This window comes from Urocampus carinirostris, chromosome 5 (genome assembly GCF_059441175.1).
Source record: "Urocampus carinirostris isolate Australia breed hairy pipefish chromosome 5, RoL_Ucar_1.0, whole genome shotgun sequence".
NCBI classification, from domain to species: Eukaryota; Metazoa; Chordata; class Actinopteri; order Syngnathiformes; family Syngnathidae; genus Urocampus; species Urocampus carinirostris.
The window spans coordinates 35,965,457-35,987,811 of record NC_142353.1 but is presented as its reverse complement, the minus strand read 5'-3'; the positions used below and the strand labels follow the sequence as shown (position 1 = coordinate 35,987,811).

Sequence of the window (22,355 nt, the reverse complement as noted above, 5' to 3'; positions counted from 1 at the left end):
GTTCCTGATTTCCCTGTTTGTCTCCGGCTCCGACACGATTTTTGACCCCGACCACATTCTGATCTCCTGACCCAGCCAGTGACCCGATTTTTTTACCCTGACCTCGTTCTGATCTCTCGTCACGGCTAATGACCTGTTTTCCAGTCGGCGAGCACCGGATCGCTGGCTCTATATCTCAATAAACTTGTGAGTAACGTTACGTATCTGGGTCCTCCTTCAACTTTTCATGCTACATTAAAAAAGGATTGCGGTGACAAGAATAAAGCCATTTACCCTTTCCTCCAATGTGTTGAGCTTTGTTAAAAGTAAGATAAAAGTGGATAGGCGCTGGGGAAAAACATTTTAAAGGGCGCTTTAAACTCAGTTGGGCATTGTTAACACAAATGTTCTACTTTTAACTTATTAAGGACGCTTCAAATGACGCACTCCCCCTTTAAGTTTGAATACACTATTCCATGAGTGTCTGACTTTTTAAACATTTATTTACACGGATTTTTTGTGTTTTATGGTCTTTGTGTTTTATTTAAGAGAGGAGTCTGCACTATGAATCCCAGTTTTTTGTTGTTTTTTTAATTCACTTTTTGGTGCATTTTTTTTGGATCTGCTGAGACTTCTTTAAATCTAAAATACATCACTTGGAGCAACAAACCTAGTAAAACCTAAACACCGCCCACAATGTAAATCTGTTAATCCTACCATAACTACAAATTGGACGTACATTGTGGCGGACTCCTTTTTTTTCTTGCATAAATAAACATGTCGAAAAATCCGCTTTTTTTGTTTATCTATGTGCATGCGCCTTTGTGTTGTTTTGTTCCCATGTCCTCTAACTTATTTATGACGGAGGGGGACTCGCCCCGACAGACTGGAGGAGTGAGACAAGGGTGTGTGCATGTGTAATGAAAAAAAAAGAGGTTAAAAACTGGGAATCGTCTTGAGGGGGTGGTGTAAAAAGGGGAAAAAAACAGCTTATGTGACGGAAATGAAAGACAAGAGGTAGAAGGGAGAGGGGGAGTTTCCCTGAGGCGTGTGTGAGAGCGGGATCTCACACACACTGGCGTATGGACACAAAAACACACAAAGACACTCACACGTTCCCTGCCTCCCAGTCAGTTGCAGCATCGCACGCTCAGCAAGTCAGTGTCAGTGGCGGCACAAAGCAAAGTCGCCCCCATTGATGCACACAGACACTTACAGACACTCGAGTGCAGGAGGCGAGGCGCCAAAGTAAAGACAAGCCAGTGGAGAACACAGCGTCACACCCGAAGAAAAACAGGTAAGACCTTCCATCGGACTTTTTCGAAGGAGTGCTTTCTGGAGGTCGTTTGTAGTGTTTCGGTTGCCCGATGTTGGCAGTTGGTCGATTATGAGTACTGTGTTCGTATCGGAGCAACTTTGGGGGTTGTCTGTGCATCTGATGGGGATGCTGTTTTGGTTGGTGAGTTTAACTGGTTAAGTGGTCGAATTTTTACAGTAATTTGGCTGAAGAGAGGTAAAAAAAAAATCTTTTTGGTAGATAAATAAATAAAAGTCACTTTGAGTCTCTGTAGTTTGTATTCCTCCCTGTGCTTTTTAGCACAATACACAATCTTCTTCTTCTTCTCTTCAATATTTGTAGAGGTAAAATAAGTCACTTTCAAATGAATAAAATAGTCTACTACCGATGGAACACATTGTTACTTTGCTTATCCAAATATTTTTTGGTATTTTCTCAATGTTTTAACCTGTTTTCTTTTACTGGATGTGTAGTTAATTTATTTTGTATAAAATTAATTAATTAATTAATTATATATTTATTTATGTGTTTATTTATTTTGTATTAAATTATTTAATTACTTATTTATTTTGTATTAAATTATTTATTTATTCATTTAATTTGTATCTTTATTTTAATTTTATTTTATATCAAATTATTCAATTACTTATTTATGTATCTATCTATCTTGTATTAAATTATTTGATTATTTATTTATCTATGTATGATCTAACCTTTGTTTCTTAATTACAAATTTGTTATTACTTTAATATATTTTAACCTTTTTTGGGGCGAGGGGGCATAGTAAGGTAAATTCATTTTGGATCATAATTTTGCTGTAGTTTGTTTTTTTTATTTTACAATATTTCTATCTTTATATTTTCAAGGTTTTATGATATTTTTATCTAGTTTTTTTGGAAAAATAACATATAATTGAAACGAGCAAAAATTATTGTTACATTTTTTTGCTCTGTTCTAACATTTTTCTGTTTGTTTTTTAATAAAATGACAAATTGAAATGTGTGAAATAGTGTGCAAGATTCTTATTTTATTTCTTTTTTAAATTTTTTGCAGTATAAGCGCTCGATCAGCAGGTCAATGGAATAAATGCGTTTTTTGGGGGGTATTGTATTATTGTATGATTTATTGCAAATATTTCATTTTTTTTTAATCATTTGTTGATATTTCCTGTGCTGTGTCCAAATTTGAGCTTTAAGGAATTCTATTTTAACAGTGAATTAATCTGTCCAATATTACGCAACCTAATGAATTAATCAGATCAAAATAATTAAACTCAAACACTGTGTTTGTTAAAGCAGTTTTAAACATTTAACAAGATTTATCGAGTTAAAGCTTTAACTCCGGAGTTAAAGCTTTAAAGCGACTTCGGCAGAACAATAATGGGCGTGCATTGCGTTTTATTACAATAGATGTACTTGCTTGGCTTCTAACCAAATAACAATGTTTTTTTGTCATTTTTCCAAAGCAAATTGCTTTTGTTGGGCAGAAAACTTCGTTTTTTTTCCTAAAACCTGCAAAAATATTTTTGGTGTGACAGAATTATGAAATTGAACAAACTATGTCCTCTAAGGTTTTGTTCCGATAACAGTAAATTGAATATTTGGATTTAATTTAGACATACTGGAAACGATAATCCTTGATTGGAATATAAATTGCTATTGAAAAAAATCTGGTGGAACTGATATTCTGAGGATTTTAAAAGTTTTTCATGTAAAAAGTATCAAAATTCATCAATTGTAAAAATAGGTCATGATTAATTTTCTCATTGGTTTTTTTTTTTACATTTTTTTTTTACAATTTTTAGAATTTTTCTTACTTTTTTTTTACAATTCACTTAAAATTATTTAGGCAGCAGCACGGCGGATGAGTGGTTAGTGCGTCCACTGCACAGTTATGAGGTCACGGGATTAAATCCAGCTACCAATCTCCCCGTGTTTGCATGGGTTTCCTCCGGGCACTCCAGTTTCCTCCCATATTCCAAAAACATCCATGTCAGGTCCAAATTGTCCCTAGGTGTGAATGAGAGATTGAGTTGTCTCTCTCTTTGTGCCCTGTGATTGGCTGGCAACCAGGTCAGGGTGTCCCCTGCCTACTGCCCGAGGACAGCTGGGATGGGCTCCAACACCCCCGCTACCCTACTGAGGATAAGCGGTGCAGATAATGGATGAATGGATGGATGATTTAGGATCATTCAATACTGTTCAGGAGTGTTGCTTCCCTTTTGTGAACATCACATTACAATTTGTGTTAAGTAGAAACACTATTACTACCCCATGTCTAGTTTTTAGTCATCTATATTTTATAGAATACACGCACACATACACATACAGATAAAATCATGGTATTGGGTGGTAAAATAGTTGTTCAACATAACTATTGCGTGACATACTCTCACTGTAAGACACTGGGGCCTCCACAGACTCCGCCGCTATGCCGCAAGTCACACAAGCAAAACTGTCACGACCAGAGCGGAATTAGGACCCAGATGCGTAACGTTAACTAAAAGTTCATTGTGATAAAGAGGAAAGGCAGTGCCGGCGATCCGGTGCTCTCTGGACGCGGGATGCTAGTCACTCACAGAATCCGAACGTGTTCCGAAGGCGGAAGTGGATCTTCCGGAGCCGTAGGGCGTGGTGTCGAAGACGGAAAAAACAGGTCGATAGCTGGGACGTGAGAGCAAAACGTGGTCGGGATCAAAAGCAAGTCATAAGCCGTTACGGGAGATCAAAACGTGGTCGGGGCCAAAAAACAGGTCGTAGCCGGAGACAAACGGGGAAATCAGGAACGGACGGGTGGACAACGGGTGCAAAAGGCGGGACCGACGGGAGTCAGAGTCAAAGTGCTTGCCTTTCAACACAGAGGTTTGCTGACGGACTTACAACAGGAGAGTGAAAGGACGGAGCTTAAGTAGTTGGGAGGGTCTTGGGTTGAATTTGGGGGGTTGAGGACATCGATTAATTATCCCTAATTAATTTTATCGTTTGTTATTGCAACATCTGTTGCAGCCTGGTCATCCTGGCGGTCCCTTCTCAAGGTTTCTTCATTTTCCTCAGGTTTTTGAGTTATTCCTTGCCCTCATGTAGGTTTTAGATCAGGGGATGGTGTAATAATATTCTGTGGTTTGCAATAGTCTGTGTTCTGTGCAGCGCTTCGAGACGACTTGTGATGAAGGGCGTCACATATGAACATGATTTGATAAATCGATTAGTTGTTGTACCATTGCAAAAAATCCTTTTGAACCTAAAAGGAGCCAACAAAAACCTGCCAAATGTTGTGATTTTGCAATTTCTTGATATAAACCAGGTATGACAACCACCAAAAACCCGATTGGGTTTGAATATTTATGAAGGCAACTTTGTCTCGTCAGCTTGCGTTAATGCCACCTTACTCGCAAAAGTATATTGGTGCCGCCTTAGTTGAAGGAGCTGGCCTGAATAATAAATGCTCTTTATTTCTGAGCATGCATATGTGTCAACTCCCGTGGAGCGCATACGCACTTGCACACAACGGGCAACGCACGCACACGCTCGGGGTTATGCTGTTGATTTCAAGGGCTAGCTAGCTTCAAGTTCCTGCTTTTAGGAAACTCAATGTTAATCATATTATAATAATACATTATGATTATAAATACTACTAATAGAATGAGGAAAATCATATCTTCATGGATCATAAAGCCGTGACTCTGTCATCTATAAATCAATTACCATAAATTCCGGACTATAGAGCGCACCTGATTATAAGCCGCACCCACCACTTTTAAGGTGATTTGGCACTTTTGTACTTACACTAGCCGCACATATGAATGAGCCGCGTGCGCCCGCATTAAAACTTGTGACACAATCACAAGTTAGACCCAGACCAAGCTGTAAGTTCCACGATTGTAACCTTTTTTTTTTTTTAGTTTGAACAGATTTATTGACACTAATAACAGCAAACAAACAATGTGAGGTTTGAACAACCCTTCTCGACAATCTTAACAGCAATCAAACATATTCGCAATTTCCTTCTGTCTGGCAATATGACGTTTTAACATTTTTTCTCTGACATTCTTAACATCTTTGGATTGGAACTGCATAGGTAGTGCATAATCTTAGAACCACAGTTGGCATCATAAATGGAAAATGATACCCGTCATTAACGTATGATGCAGACTTGTAAAGTCCGGGTCCCGTTGAAAGTAATCCAAGGAAACAAAATGTATATTTCCAAAGTTAAGGGTGGGAAAAATATATATCCACTATTGTCCGCTGCGACAACAAACAGATCTACCGGTAACTCAGCTTTACCCCAATTCCCATCAGCCCGCGTTTGCTCCCCCCCTTTTTTTTTGATTCGTCCGTAGAACACATAACAGAATAAATCTCTAAAATAAATACATTACAAAAATATACAGTTGCAAATACATATTATACATGGTTACACATATTTACGAAGAAAGACGGTACACCGAGAGAGTTTTCAAAGCTTTAATAATAATAATATAACTTTCATCCCAAACCGTGCCTTTGAAAGGTACCAACACGCTAGTAGGATCACGCTCGCTACGAATCAAACATGCCTGTGAAGATAAAGTATCGCGTAATTGAGATGTTCACGGCAGATCGTCTTCAACTTCGTCCTCATAACTACAGCCATCAAGTGCATGTTCCTCGTTATCGGAACATATCTTGACTTTACAGAAAGTATATTCTTAGACTTAGAGGTTGCAGTCTTTCTTGGCGCACATATTCTACTGGTCTCAATCTTACCTTTTATACTCCAGCGCCGCTGGTGGCCGTTGGAAAAATTCCATAAATTGGCCACTTCACTGAATAAGCCGCAGGGCTGAACATTTGGGAAAAAAGTAGCGGCTTATAGTCCGGAATTTACGATATTATTAAGAATGTGCATGTTTTCAAGAGGAGGGGAAAAAAAACGAAGGATCTCCTTCCGGTGGTACATGCCTTGAACACCTCCTGAAGGAGGTGTCCAGGAGGTATCCTTATTAGATGCCCAGCCACCTCAACTGGCTCCTCTCAATGCGGAGGAGCACCGGCTCTACATAAAGTCCCTCCCTGATGATCGAGTTTCTCACCCTATCCCCAAGGGTGAGCCCAGCCACCCTGCGGAGGAAACCCACTTCAACTGTCATGAGTACTGATTAGTATCACCAGTGCCCGCTCATTTGGCACCAGCTGGTGCGGGCTACCTGATTGGTTCCCTGTCCCTTTTTAAGCGGAGTCCTGTCACTCTGCGGTTGTCGGTCCGTCAGCGAACCTCTGTTGTTACAAGGCAAGCGTTTTGACCCTGACTCCCGCCTGACCCGTTTTTCAACCCGTCCGTTCCGTCCAGCTCCGACCTGTTTTTGATCCCGACCACGTTTGCTCTCCCATCCCGGCTTACGATCCGTTTTTGATCCAGACCACGTTTTTGCTCTCCTGTCCCGGCTATCGACCTCTTTTTCCGTCCTAGACACCGCCGTCTTCCGCTCCGGAAGATTCCCTTCCATGTTCGGATCTCAATCCGATTGTGTGAGCGGCTTGCTTCCCGCGTCCGGCGAGCACCGGATCACAGGCGCTGCCCTTCCTCTTTCTAGCAATAAGATTGTGGTTAACGCTATGCATTTGGGTCCTGATTCCATTTTGGTCGTGATATCAACCGATGATTTAGATTATAAAAAACATCCTCAAATTTTCGAGATATGATTGTTTCTAATGTTGGTGACAATTTGTGTCTCTAAAATGATCTACATGTCACGTCTTGCATCTTCTCACCAAATGGAAGTCAAGCTTGGCTTCCTCTTCCTGTTTGTCTTCATGTCTCCTCCCAAAGTTTCCTCCCAAGGGGGTGCGCCACCCACCCTAGTGAGGCGCTCGTGAAACCGTTTCCATGGGAAGTTCACCAGGTCCAAAACACACCTGAGCTTGAAGGCAAACCCTTCATGGAACCCAACCCCCTCACGCCTTCACTGTTTAACCCAGAAAAACATCCAGCCCCGACCCTGACAATATTGAGCTCACTGGTCCATGATGATATTGACCGGACACATGCATTTATAACGCCCCCCCATTTCCATCCGTCAGCTGGTCATGCTCCCCAGAATCCACACGCCCCCAAGCCAGGACACAACCATTAAATTGATGTCCTCCATGTCCCTGGATAAGATGACCTCCAGAAAGAGACACGAATGTCAACACCCCTTACAAAGTATATGGAAGCTCCATGTGAAAACACACACATGTGGCCATGCTCTAATTTGACTTTTGGATCGATGAGCACGCGAGCGAGCGATTCCAAAGAGAACACGCAACATGATCATGGGATCCCTATGTCATGATTACCGATTTGAATCACCTGTGCCCGCTGCGGGCTATCTGATTGTCTCCCTGTCCCTTTTTAAACCCAGTCCTGTCACTCTCTGGTTGTCAGTCCGTCTGCGAACCTCTGTTAATACAAGGCAAGCATTTTTGACCCTGACTCCCGCCTGTCCCGTTTTTGCTCCCGTTTTCCACCTGTCCGTTCCTGATCTCGCTGTATGCCTCCGGCTACAATCTGTTTTTTATCCCAACCACGTCTGCTCTCCTGTCCCGGCTTACGACCCGTTTTTGATCCCGACCACGTCTGCTCTCCCGTCCTGGCTTACGACCAGTTTCTGAGCCCGACCACGTTTTTGCTCTCCTGTCCCAGCTATTGACCTGTTTTTTGATCCCGACCACGTCTTCTCTCCCGTCCCGGCTTAAGACCCGTTTTTGATCCCAACCACGTCTGCTCTCCTGTTCCGGCTTACGACCCGTTTCTGACCCCGACAATGTTTTTGCTCTCCTGTCCTGTCTCCTATCGACCTGTTTTTCCATCACTGACACCGCCCGCTACGAAAGATCCACTTCCGTATTCGGATCACAATATGATTGCGAGAGCGACTTGCTTCCCGCGTCCAGCGAGTACCGGAGTACCGCAGCCCTTCCTCTTCCTTTCAATAAAACTTGTGGTTAACGTTACGCAATTGGGTCCCAATTACGTTCTGGTCGTGACACGCTAATTAGAATTAAAATTAGAATGGACTTGATTGTCATTGATATGTAAAAAAAATGTAAATGCTCGTCCCGGCAATTTGTTCAACAAACCTGAGGTGACCGTCAAGTCACACCCAGGTTTCTGACGGTTGAACTCAACTTAGAAGACAGGGTGCCGAGGTGCCGAGATATCGACGTTGTGAAACATTGTATGAAATGAGATTAGACATGACACTCCAGGTTAAGATATTTCATGTAAAAAATATTAAGATTAAAGACTATCAGGATGTTGTTAAGAAAAACTGGCCTCAATTATGATAATAATAATGCAATGGAGAAGAATAGTGTATTGTAATAGTGTAATTAAAATAAGTGCAATGACATTTAGCAGCAGCAATTTTAAAACCCTCATTATGATATGTGTGTGTGTGAGGTATATTGGGAGCACGGCAGCGGACAGGAAAAACATACAGAAAGTAATCAACACAGCCCAAAAGATCATGGGCTGCTCTCAACCCAGCCTAGAAGACGTTGCCTGCTTGCGATACTGTAGCTGAGCTGTTAACATGATAAAAGACTATTCCCACCCGTGCAGTCTTAAGCCAGTATGCGAGCTTTATCTGTGGCTCAATAAAATGAATATGTATTTTGTATTGTATTAGTATTTTTCAAAACATTCTAACTTTGAAAAGAAATAAAATCAATAAAATGATGTTCAGTTTTTACCATAGTATTTTTTTGCAGCGCAATCTTAAACAGCTTCATCACAAAAAGAGTAACATCCATACATTATCTGCACCGATTATCCTCAGTAGGGTCGCGGGGGTGCTGGAGCCCATCTCAGCTATCTCCGGGCAGTGGGTAGGGGACACCCTGAACTGGTGACCAGCCAATCACAGGGCACACAGGGACAGACAATTCGCTCGCTCATTCACACCAAGGGGCAATTTAGAATTAACCTGACATGCATGTTTTTGGAATGTGGGAGGAAATCGGAGTGCCTGGAGGAAACCCACGCAAGCACGGGGAGAACATGCAAACTCCACGCAGAAAGGTTTGATCCCATGACCTCAGAACTGTGCCGCACAACCGCTAACCACAAAAAGAGTTATTAAACATAATTCCCCTTACTACCTCATGAGCAGAAAATTTGAAAATTTAAAGTAAACGATAGTAATCTACCGCCACCTACTGATATGGATGAATGCTACTGTTACTTGGCTGATCACTGGAAGAAAGCGAAGACACTGAACAATGGCATACTTTTTTTTGCAAAAATAATCCCGGGAGATTTCCTGCGGCACACTAGACAAGATCTCATTGCACGCTAATGTTCCCCGGCACAGTAGTTAAAAAACACTGTCTGGCCACAGCCCCCAACTCTAAAAAACTGACATGAAGAATACACCGATTCATCCTATACTTCCAAAAATCTGTATTTTATAAATCCTGCCTTTGTTTCCCACCACCACTGAAATCAGCCTGAAATATTCCAGTGACGTTCCCCGAAAATGTCACAATCATCCGGATCAGGAACAGCTATGCTCAGGATTTGGCGCCAACAGCCAGGACAGGTGATTGGCACACCCTGTCCATTTAAATCCTCAGCTTCCGGAAACAAGCTGTCTGATTGTACTATGCTACCTGTTGCCATCTGCTCAGAAAGCCCGTACTTACGACTCTTTACCTGCCTCCTGTTTTCTTCTACTTGATCTCCGTTGCCGACCCGTTTCCGAATTTGCCTACGACCTGCCCGTCTGACTCCTGATCACTCTTCTGAACACGACGACGCCCTTCTTCTCCAGCCCCGACCAACAACACGACGATTACGCCTGTCCACGACCATTCCCGCCAATCCTTCGCCCGCCTGTCAAGCTTCGTCAATAGGTCAAAAAACGGATCGAAGAATCACGTTTTGTCATTCCTTCCTTCCAATAAAAACCAAGAAACGAGTGCAAGTGATCTCAGTTTTCCTTCCGTCTGACAGAAAAACTGTTTCACTTGCATCAACATTATGAGCGGTTCAATAACGCTTCTCAGAAAAAACTGCTGATTGTGTTTTTCGGTGTGAGTGAAGATGAAAGCGACAGTAAAAACTGCCGTTGTTTGCGTTTTGATATGGTTGACCCAGATCTTAGCACGCCCTTCTAGCACAAAGGAGGAGGAAGGAAAATATAAGGGGTGGAGGGGGGCGGGCCGGTTAGGGTGGGAGAAAAGTGCTATGGTGCTGTCAAGGCCCCCCTGCTGAGTGAGGAAAAATGAGTTGTAATTGGGTAAAATGATGAAGCGAGAAAGGGCGAGTCCTTATGCAAAGTTATTGGGTTCTCTTTGGCGGGGTGTGCTTTAACCCATTTATGAAGTTAGAAAATTACCTGGTCCAATGCCCAGGGGCCAGTTATGGTTCATGATTAATTTTTATCCGGCCCGCGGTATCTGTCATAAAAATCTGCCAATAATGTTGACTACAGTATTTGTAGCCCCCTCAAAATAGATTCACTATTTTACCAGAAGATGGCAGACGCCCTATGGCCACCTTGCCCTTGGCTTTCTGTAAGAATTTTAGCAATTCAAACAAAACATGCTTACTAGAAAAAGCTAACTGGACTCAATACAGACACGTCTGCACATCTCATAGTTAGGGCAGACAAGTAGGAGTTTCGATGCTGGGGGTATCTGGCTCAAGCTCTCATGTTTCGTCTTTTTAATGCACGGATCCGGACACTTAGCAATGGGTGCTGCTGCCTGGGTGCAGACCCCCTCTAGCAGCAGGTCCAAAGATACTTTTTATGATGGACAACACACACCACAAAACAGTCAATGGTCATCCTGAGCACCCATGGGTATTATTATTATAACAGACACTCGGGCGGCACAGTTCTGTGGTCATGGGATCAAATCTAGCTACCAGCCTTCCTGTGCGGGGATTGCATGATCTCCCCGTGCTTGCGTGGGTTTCCTCTGGGCATTCCAAAAACATGTATGTCAGGTTAATTGGCCGGTCCAATTTGTCCCTAAGTGTAAATGAGCGAGTGAGTTGTCTGTCCCTGTGTGCTCTGTGACTGTCTGGCAACCAGTTAAGGGTGTCCCCTGTCCACTGGCCAAAGACGGCTGGGATGAGCTCTGGCACACCCGTGACCCTACTGAGGATAAGCGGTGAAGATAATAGATGGATGGATGGATAATAGATACTCTTATTATATAAAATTAGTATGCTGAAAATCTATGGAGGCAGAAATTATGATAATGATGACGGTGAAAACAGTAATGGTGATGATAATAATGATGATATCGTGTAAATATGTATATTCATGAGGGGCTTGTTACATATAAATACACAGGAGATCCAGTTCCAATTATTATTGAAGTCTGTGGGTAGGATTAAATAAGCATATGCTTCTCCCTAGTCCTTTTCGGACATGTATGTTAAAAAAAATGGTATTCTGACTTGTTTTGTTTTTGCTTCCATTATGTTAGAAATACAATTTCATTTATTCATTCATTTTTCAGTTATTTTCAGAACCTACTCAGGGCTGTTTGGGGGCTACCAGGTGACCGCGGGCACCACGTTGCAGACCCCTGGTTTTGACGCTGTCAAACACAAATTGGACAATGAATTAATGAATGAATAAATGAAATTTTTATTTCCAACATAAGTCAAGAGAAAAAAAATGAAAAAAACAGCAATATTAATGTAGCATGTCCGAAATGGAGTAGGATGAAGTGTCAGGACCAGAATGGAGACAGTTTTATTGGAAGAAAGAGAAAGGGTTGCGCCCTCAATCCGGTGATTGCTGGACGCGGGAAGCAGGTCACTCTGAACGCGGAAGTGGATCTTCCGTGGCGAGCCATGGCGGTGTTGGGAGCGGAAAACAGGTCATTCGCCGGGACAGGAGAGTAAAAACGTGGTCGGGGACAAAAAAAGGTCGAAAGCCGGGACGGTAGAGTAGACGTGGTCAGGATCACAACGGGTCGAAGCCGGGGGACAGACAGGAGCAAAAAACAGTTGGGAGTCAGGGTTGAAAAAGGCATGCCTAGTGTTAACTGAAGTTCGCAGACGGACTGACAACAGGGGACAGATAGGAGTGGGTTTAAATAGGGACAGAGGGCCAATCAGAGTCCAAGGCAGTTGGCGCCTAAGGAGCGGGCACAGGTGAAGCATATCGGTAATCATGACATGAAGCATAAGCTAACAGTATTTACTCTTACCCCTTCGACTTCCTTAATACTTGTAACTCAAGTAGCTCTTCTGTGTATTACATATAACAAACAAATACCTCACGTTTATACATTGTCTCATAGGTTCCTCGTACAAGACACTTGGAAAATAAAAAATAATAATAATAGTAAAGGGCAGCACGGCGGCACAGTGGTTAGCGCGTGTGCGGCACAGTTCTAAGGTCTTGGGAACCTCCTGTGTGGGTTCAAATCCAGCTACCAGCCTACCTGTGCGGAGTTTGTATGTTCTCCCCGTGCTTGCGTGGGTTTCCTCCGGGCACTCCGGTTTCCTCCCACATTCCAAAGACATGCATTTCAGGTGGATTGGCCGGTCCAAATTGTCCCTAGGTGTGAATAAGCGAGCGAGTTGTCTGTCCCTGTGTGCCCTGCGATTGGCTGGCAACCAGTTCAGGGTGTCCCCTACCCACCGCCCGATAATTGCTGGGATGGGCTCCAGCTTCCCCGCGACCCTACTGAGGATAAGCGGTGTAGCTAATGAGATGAGATGAGATGAATAAGAGTAAAAAATGTGTATCCCGCTTTAAGTAAAAAAGTAAACAAGAAAACAAAAACAAAAAAATAAGATGATATTACAAACAAACACGAAGTAGGAAAAGAGATAAGTCCTCAAGGAGTTACACTACACATACATACAAGAGTCTGGACAAATATTACAACATGAATGACGCCAATGGCGCCTCCTTGGGGACGAGCTAGACCGTTTCATGGGGCGTAGCGCTCCCCGAAGATGCAATTAGCTGTGGAACCAGACATTATTCCTCTTCTGAGAGGTTCCACTCTACGCTTGTGAAGTAATTAATAACAGAAAAACAACAACAGGAAGCTGGTAAAAGGTGATGTGTGTGCTCAAATGATTTAATACGGTGTTGACATGTTTTTTTTAAGCTGTGGTGTCCGTAAAAAGTTGAAAGTGGAATGTTTTCCCGATTTCATATGTGTTAACAATGCCCAGCTGAGTTCAAAGAGCCATTATGCTTTATTTTCTACTTACTCTTACTTTTAGACGAGCTGTTTGGGGCGGAACGGATTAGGTTTGAGGAGTGCCGGAGAGTTACGTCATGCTCGTTCCTGCAGGTTTTTTTCTCTTCATTTTTCAGTGTAGCATGAAAATGGTGAAAGTAAGAAAAGGCCTGCTTCTTGTAGATTTCAAACACCAACCCAAGCCTCCAAATCAGGCATTAAAATGAGTCAGGGGTTAAAAGGTGATACAGTGTGGAGGAAATATGACCCAGTACATACTACAACCCTACAAAATATTGGGGTCTGTCGACCTACACTGTGTTTCATTAATCTGCAAGAGGTACCACACAATTATACGCCTTGGGGATATTGCACAAAACCAAGATGAGGGATAAGCCTGGATATGTTTATTTGGCAAATTTAGCCTCAATTTGGTTGCATGAGAGCAAGTTAAATTTAGCTTGGCTCAGCTACCACGGTTATATATTTTCGACAGCTAACGGTCACGGTTGCCATTCCGCCCAATTGGTCCCGCCGTGTGGCGCCAGCTGCAGCTCATTGACAGATTGGCTTTCCGTCTTTTTAAGCTCAGTGCTCTCATTTTTCCTCTGTCAGTCCGTCAACGAACTTCTGCCCCACAAGGCGTGGGTTCTGACTCGGTCCTGTTTTCCTGTTGGTATTTCCTGTCCGGTATTGTTCCCATTTATTTTTGTCCTGTTTAATATCGGTTCCCAATTTCGTTCCCGTCTATTTTTGTCCTGTTTATTATTCTCCTTCCCATCGAGTTTGTCCTGTTATTTTCCATATCCTGTTTCATTATCTATCTTGTCTGTCCCGTCCTGTCTGGAATCGACCCCATCTGGCCGATATCTGCTCGGGCAATTGGAATCGATCTCGTCGGTCTCTGGCTTCCTGTTTTTCCACGCCAGACCGCTGCCTAGCGTGCATGACTCCCCATTTCCCGTAAAATAAAAGGTTTGTGTGAGAACGTCACATGTTTTGTTCCTGATCCTGTTCCGGTTCTTGACACTAACCTGCTTCAGACCAGCTCATCAACCAGACTAAATCAATCAATCCCCAGATACATCTGGCATTACTGCTGTTAATCGAGTGATAAAATAAATGCCTCATGTAGCATACCCATGGACTTTAATATGTTGTATTATTTTAATCATCCTGTATTCAAATGTTACATATAGGCTTTACTGCCATTGTATTAAACTGTGTTGACCCTGTAGTTGTAACAATTATTTTGTAGTAATTTGTGTAGACGATCTATCGTGTCAGGGCATGTGTTTTATTGCTATGCCAATTAAAAATATTTGTTAATTTTGTTGAATATATTCATTATTGCTGTTTCTGAGATTTTCAGAAGGGGCCAAAACACTTGCAAAGAAATCTCAGATGAGGGTAATATTGAATATATTCATTCAAGTACCCCTCATCTGTTCTCCCGACGAAGAAAGAGAAGTCTGTTCTTTAAGAAGGATCGATAAAATATACATTTTTAAAAGTTATTAAATGGATAAGAGCATTGTTTAAAAATGAAACAAGACGTGGCAACCCAGGAGAAACAAGTGATAAAAGCCTTGAAAATTAAATAAAAAACAATATTTGGTTAAATGGGCAAACATTTGCCTTTGTTGCATGGGATCGAACCCAGGTCTTCCACATGGCAAGCAAAAATGCAACCATTGAACCACTGAACGCAAACACAAACTTTATTAAGATGCATTGACAATTTGTTCTGTCAGGTTGATGAATGATTAAAAATAGTTATGGGAATGGCTCTTTGGTGACATCCAGTGGACATATTTAAAACTGTAGGTAATTGTTTGATGCTGCTCCCCCATACCGTCTCCTAAAAACGTTTTCTCTTTGGATCTACACGATTCACACCTATTTTGACTTCAAAACAACAAATTTTGCCAAAAGGAAAGAGATTTTCATGCCTGCAAAATCGATTAAAACAAAGTTTATTGGAACGCATCTAAGGAATGCACGTACCTGCACGCGCATCATGAATGCGCTGACTGAGGCTGAAATGACACAAGCCAGGGGATGGCGGCAGAAAGTAACAAAGTTCCATATTCCGTACAACCGATTTAATGATTGCACATTATGTCACAATTAAAAAGTTTTTATTTGTGTGTTGTTAGATTTTTTTTACCTGAGCACCGGGCATCCCTTCCGACCAATGAGTGTGTCGCCATGCTGTGGACGTTGCCGGTACTGCTGCTTTCCGTAAACCCGATCGTGGGTTCGAGCTTCCCCGATGACATCATCTCCAACCACAGCAACGGTAGCGGCGTGCAAAGGCTGCCCGACGCCATCATCATCGGCGTGCGCAAAGGAGGAACGCGGGCCCTGCTGGAGATGCTCAACCTGCACCCTGACGTGGAAGTAGCAAAAACAGAGGTGCAACCCAAAAAGAGAACTTCATGAATTTCTAATGCTAAGTTTCAAACCCCAAACACTTCACTGAAGACTCTTTTCCTTCAAATATTCACCCTAAACCAGTGGCGGCCCCCCATGAAAAAAGCCCCTTTGCACCTCCACTACACTAGAATAGAATAGAATAGAATATACCTTTATTGCCATTGTTACAAAATGAGTTGAACATATTGTGACAACGAAATTGGGCGCGGCGGCCAAGTATTGCAGTACTTCCTGGAACGAAGCTTTCGCATTGGTTCTGAATTTGTATACTATCTATGAAGTCAACTGTTGTTCCGAAATTGTATACTATGGTTCTGGATACAGAAATGCTGTAAGTTTTATTTTTGCAATCAGGAGGTGGAATAAGAGCTCGCACTGTCCACTCCACGCGTCGGCCTGGTATTGCAGTACCTCCGGGAACGGTGCATTCGCACTGATCGCTACTTGGCTCTGTGGCTAGGACCTTGACTCAGCCTCTTGGCTGAGTGCAAGTGTCTCGGCCCCTTGGCTGAGTGCAAGTGTCTCGGCCCACTTGGCTTCGTAGTGTATTATGATTTGACCGATAACGGATAATGGATAATTGATAAAGAATACAGAACAATAAACCTTACAAAATCCCTCCCCCACCCCAGTTTCACATTTAACACTGAGGATAAAAGAAAACAAAGAAGATAAAGGAACAGAGAAGATAAGGTTATAAAACAAGGAGGATAAGGTCATAGTTATAATTTACACAATATTTACACAAGAAATGTGGGCATGTAGGATGTTACATACAGATTTGGGATCGTATTAAAATGAAATGATCTGCATTTCTATAGCGCTTTTCAAGTCAATGAAGACTTCCCAAAGCGCTTTACAATGTGCTTCACATTTACCCATTCACACACACTCACACACCAATAGCGGCCGTGCAGCCATGCAAGGCGCCGACCTTCTTATTGGGGGCATTAGGGGTTCAGTGTCTTACCCAAGGACACTTTAACATGTAACACGTGGAAGCCGGGATTCGAATCTGTGATCTCTTGATCCCCAGACGAGCGCTCTACCTGAGCTAATGCCGCATTAGTGCAATATGCAAAGTGAGCAGAGGCATGGATACAATTTTACATCTGTATGAGGTAGTGTGTTTGCAAGAGTTTCAGTTATTTGTGCGGTGTGTGTTAAGGGTGGTAAAGGCTCTGGGGAAGAAACTGTCTCTGAGTCTATTTGTTTTTGTTTTGTGTGACCTGTAGCGCCTGCCGGATGGCAGCAGGTCAAAGAGGTGGTGGCCGGGGTGAGAAAAGTCCTTGATGATGTTTTCTGCTCTGCTGAGGTAGCGAGAGTAGGCAGTGTCCTCCAGACTGGGTAGAGAGCAACCAATGATTCTCTGGGGTGTGTTGATGACCCTCTGAAGTGTTTTCCCGTCTGCTGCCGTGCACCCAGCATGCCACACCGTAATGCAGTATGTTAGAATGCTCTCCGCTGTGGCTTTGTTGAAGGACACCAGCACCTGCTGTTTCCTGAGCACTCTCACTAGGGTGCAGTGGCGCTCTCATTGGCAGAGTATTTTCTTTACAGTTAACCTTCAAGTAGTGCAGTAAACAGAGTATAAGCATTGGGTATGAAGTGTAGCAGAACTTCAAGTGACCCTATAAAAAAATATTTAACACAGGTACGGAGACAAGCAAAGAGAGTTGGGGTAAAGAGACAAACAAAGGTCTAATTCTGAAAGCTAGGACAAGGAAGTTTGTTGAAGAGTACGTAGCACTTCACTGAGGTAATGGTGGGAGCCGAGCAAAGACCAGAGTGCTTGCTACGTTAAATTGTTGGCAGCAGACAGTATGAAGCCAAATAAATTAAGCGGTCACCTCAAGAGATTACAACCCAAACAAGCTGATAAGACGCTTGGGTTTTTTTTTCTGGTAAAAAGGATTTGACATCGATGAAGGTAATATTTTACCACCAATATCGAGCAATCATTGTTTGGTCCCCACCATCATTATGTGATTGATTTATTTTAGGTCATTTTAGGCGAAGTGGGGAGGATTTCTTCTTCCGAGGGGTGGGGGAGTCACAGAAAATAATTGAGTAGCACTGCCCTAAACTAATCTTTAAATGTCATTATTTGGCACAAAATTATTTCTCTGGTGATTGACTTTCCTACCACCTTTGCCTATTTGAAGGAGAAAAAAATGGACACAAATTATTTCTCAATCAATAGCGTACGAAATATTACGCTAACACGAACGTGTAAAAAAAAAAAGATAAAGAAAATAATTATTAATAGTATTTCTTACTTTTGTGGTGGTCAGCAGAAGGCGCATGCTGTATTCCCTAGCAAGATCGGAAACTCGCATGCTTCTTTCATATTTAGCTATTATGTCTTTCTTAAAGGCAATAGTTGTACGAACAACTTTTCGTTTTTCACCTGTCCTGCTTGCACCGACCTTCTTCAGAGGCATAGCTAGGGGCTCAAACACTCTGTTCACCGATATTAAAAGCGAAAGCAAAAAGAGCAAGTGCGCACGTGATAACAGTTGGTCACGAGGGGTGGGGGCGATCTACACCCGTACGCCGCTCAGCATCGCACTCTAGCGTACGCACTCACGCATTACCGGCGTTCAAACTCCGAATTTTTGACCGAACGGCGAAGCAAGAATTTCTCGAAATTTTTGGTCGAACACCGATTTGTTCGAACTGAGAGGCGTTCGAAAACCGAGGTTCCACTGTTTAATCATATATATATATATATATATATATATAAACATCACCAGATTTCATTATTCTTAAATGAAAGAACATCCTAATCTCCATAATTACAGTATTCCCTCACTATAACGCGGTTTACCTTTCATGGGCTTGCTGCTTCAAGGATTTCATCATGTATTCTGCACTCTGATTGGCTAAACAGTCCCTAAGAGAATATGTGTTGTTAAAAAATATATCCTTACTGGTAGAGTATTACAGTGCTTTGATTTGTAAAACAAATGTTTGGGCTTTGTAAAATAGGTTTATTTTGTTTGAATGTATTTCATTATAAAACAATTGTAAGAAAATGGTTTTTACTTCACTGATGGGTTCTTTTAGGAACAAAACCCCCACAATAAGAAAAGGGTTTACTGAAAAGCATTTTAATTTAATTGTCAAGGTTTCATTTAAAAGAAAAATAATTTTAACAAAACGAGTTTTTATTTCAAATTTTCCTTTTTCAAGCCAAAACCTCAAAAAAAAAGTTGGTTCAAATGGATGTCCCATTTGAAAGTAAAATTTGTTAAAAGAAGTGAAAATGTATCAATCAATCATAGATGCATAACTGCTCCAAGATGTTACATGGTCTTATCTCCCTGCTGGCAGGTGCACTACTTCAACGTGGAGGAGCACTACAAGCGAGGACTGGCCTGGTACCGCTCCCAGATGCCCTTCACCAAGCCCGGGCAGCTGACATTAGAGAAGACCCCAGGCTACTTTGCAGCACCCCAAGTTCCGGCTCGGGTCCGCACCATGAACCCGGATGCCCGCCTGCTGCTAATTGTGCGCGATCCGGCCCAAAGGCTGGTGTCCGACTACACCCAGGTCCTGCATAACCGCCTGGCCCGGCAAAAACCTTTCCGGCCTCTGGAGGAACTTCTCCTCCGGGAGGGCCACGTGGACCCGGACTACAAGGCCCTTCAGAGAAGCCTTTACCACAGGCACCTAGCCCGCTGGCTGGAGGTCTTCCCTAGGGACCAGATTCACGTAGTGGACGGCGATGCCCTCGTCGGAGATCCCTACCCGGAGCTGAAACGGGCCGAGCTCTTCCTGAAGCTCCCTGCCCATATCAGCCCGGAGAACTTCCACTACAATAGCACCAAGGGGTTCTTCTGCCTCCTGGAGGCCGGGCGGGAAAAGTGCCTGGACCAGTCCAAAGGACGGCCTCACGCACCCCTGGACGGGATCGCCTTAAGGAAGCTCTGTCGATACTTGGCCAAGCCCAACCGTCTGTTCTTCAACATGGTGGGGAGAACCTTCTCCTGGTGCTGAGAACACTGGGGTCTTCACACAGATGCAGCAGAACAAAGAGCGACTTCACAACTATGCTGGTGCCTCCATGGATAAAAACGTGCCATACGCAAATGACCAAGCAGTTGGAACAAGACAGGAGTTTGATTTATAATCTAAAGACACATTTCTCAAAATATGGGACAAGGCAGCTAAGATCTTTTTTAAAAAGTTAATGATGCGGAGACAATTTGTTGAATGACAATTAGCATATGTTCCAAAATATTTGTGAGCCATCAGATGTTTTTGTTCCCTCACCACATCACGGTTTGACTTACGTGTTGGTGCTACGATGATTTTTACTGAATTTCTGCGTCACTTTAAGAGAGACAGTATATTCACACCAATCATTTCCTGAGCGCTGATTGGAGCAATCTGAATGAATCATTTTCAAGACAATCAAATAATCCTTCTACCTGCTGTTTGCCAGCAATTCCATCAGGGGGGAAAGGCATGAACGACATTTTTAAAAATATTTTGCTTCTGCATTTAACTTTTGACAATAATTATTAGCAAATGAGCATTAAAAAGCACAAGAATACAAATTATGGAGAGTCGAAGTGACCAAAACACAACACTTCTCTTTTCCCCAGGCTTTTTGAGGTTTACAGGTATCCGTAGCAGCAAGATGGCTGACCATTTATAACAGCTCCCCTCAGATGAGGCTAGTTATGTAAAATACACATTTCTTAATTTAGGAGTATTTTTTTAAATCCACGTTTGATATTTCATATATTTTTACTCATTATTTCAATCAATTTAGTTTTTCTTTTTTTTACCAGGTGCTAAATAATACACACTTTCCGTTTTAAATTATTTCATTCATGTCACAAGCCAAAATCTTGCCAATTTGCGCTCCATTGCTGCGTCCCGTCTGTTCAAAAGGTGCGGTGTATGTAGCCTTCCAGATGAATAGACTTACACTACATATAGATGGACACAATTGTTGTCTCCACAACATATATAATAAAGCAGCGGGGGCAGAAAATAAAAGAGAAATGTCCGAAGAAAATCAATACAGGAGGCTATATTAGTGAATAAGCATGGATCATTAGTCTCTGTACTACAAAGTCCAGAGTGTTTTGGAGCATAAAAATGAGTCGGGAAAGGAAAATTAGGCATGAGCAGCAATGCGCAGAAGACTTTTTATGTTATATCGTGTAACCGTCATACAGTGGAACCTCGATTCTCGACCATAATCCGTTCCAGAACGCTGTTCGAAAACCGATTTGTTCGATCACCGAAAATCGTTTTAATCCGTTCCAACACCCTGAATGTTTACCATGAACGTAAACATGAAGCTAACCCAGGCTAATCGTACATTCGCGTTAGCGTAATCTTTCGTACGGAAGATTGCGCTAACATGAACGTGTAAAAATAAAAAAATCAGGTCGTTTACACGTCATTTAGCACCCGGGTCTCCACAAAAAGTGGTAAGCGGTTAAAGGATAAAGAAAATAATTCTGAATAGGATTTCTTACCTTTGTGGTGGTCTGCAGAAGCCATGCTCTATTGCCTCGAAAGAAGGGAAACTCGCACACCTTCTTCATTTTGCTATTATTTCTTTCTTAAATGCAATAGTTGTACACACTACTCTTCTTTTTTCACCTGTAGCAACTTTGCTGCTTGCAGCAACCTTCTTTGGAGGCATAATTAGGGGCTAAAACACTCGTGCGCGCACGTCATAACAGTTCACGAGGGGTGGGGGCAATCTACACCCGTACGCCGCTCAGCATCGAACCCTAGCGTACCGGCGTTCGAACTCCGATTTTTGGAACGAAAAGCGAAGCAAGAATTCCTCGAAATTTTTGGTCAAGAACCGATTTGTTCGAACTGAGAGGCGTTCGAAAACCGAGGTTCCACTGTATTTCATTTTTATTTTATTCCATTTGATTGTTCATTTCCGGAGGTTATGTTTGTGTACACATGTTTACTTACTTACTTACTTATTGCTCCAGCGAAGGTCGGGGGGTCCCGTCCCTGTGCGTTGAGCCGACCAGATGAACCAGGTTTTTCCAATGCTGGCGGTCTTGTGCCAGCTGTTCTGCATCCTCTACGGCAACTCCGTGTTGTTGGAGGTCGCCCGCAGTACACATGTTTATGTAACCTAAATCAAACAAAATGCCTAAAAGGGAGTGGGACATGGGAAACTTTTATATAAAAGGAGAGCCAGCAAACATTAAAAATCATTTTTCAGAACGAGAATACCATTTTCAGATTTTGAAATATTTTTTGTAGAGGCATTTCATTAAGAGCGTCATAGGTGGTTTAGACAAAATCAACTAAGAAGAAACCACAAATAAAACCTTGCGGTTACTGCTAAAGTCCAGCAGATGGACCATAAATTTCCAAGGAACAATCACCAATAATAAAATGACCATCGCTTGTTTTTTCTTTCCTAAATTTTTGTAGTATTCATAGAAAATGCGCAT

The 22,355-nt window shown here is 42.4% G+C and overlaps 1 protein-coding gene and 1 pseudogene across 1 annotated transcript; both read left to right on the top strand.

The window, feature by feature from the left end:
• The first annotated feature begins 1,128 nt into the window (after nt 1-1,128).
• Nucleotides 1,129-20,694, top strand: hs3st1l2 (heparan sulfate (glucosamine) 3-O-sulfotransferase 1-like 2). The gene is made up of 3 exons (XM_088336604.1): nt 1,129-1,276; nt 15,624-15,882; nt 19,240-20,694. The coding sequence occupies exons 2-3, from the start codon at nt 15,676-15,678 to the stop codon at nt 19,903-19,905; spliced, it is 873 nt and encodes a 290-aa protein (XP_088192730.1). The 5' UTR covers nt 1,129-1,276; nt 15,624-15,675; the 3' UTR covers nt 19,906-20,694.
• Nucleotides 16,170-16,336, top strand: LOC148366168 (U2 spliceosomal RNA; annotated as a pseudogene).
• Nucleotides 20,695-22,355: the final 1,661 nt, after the last annotated feature.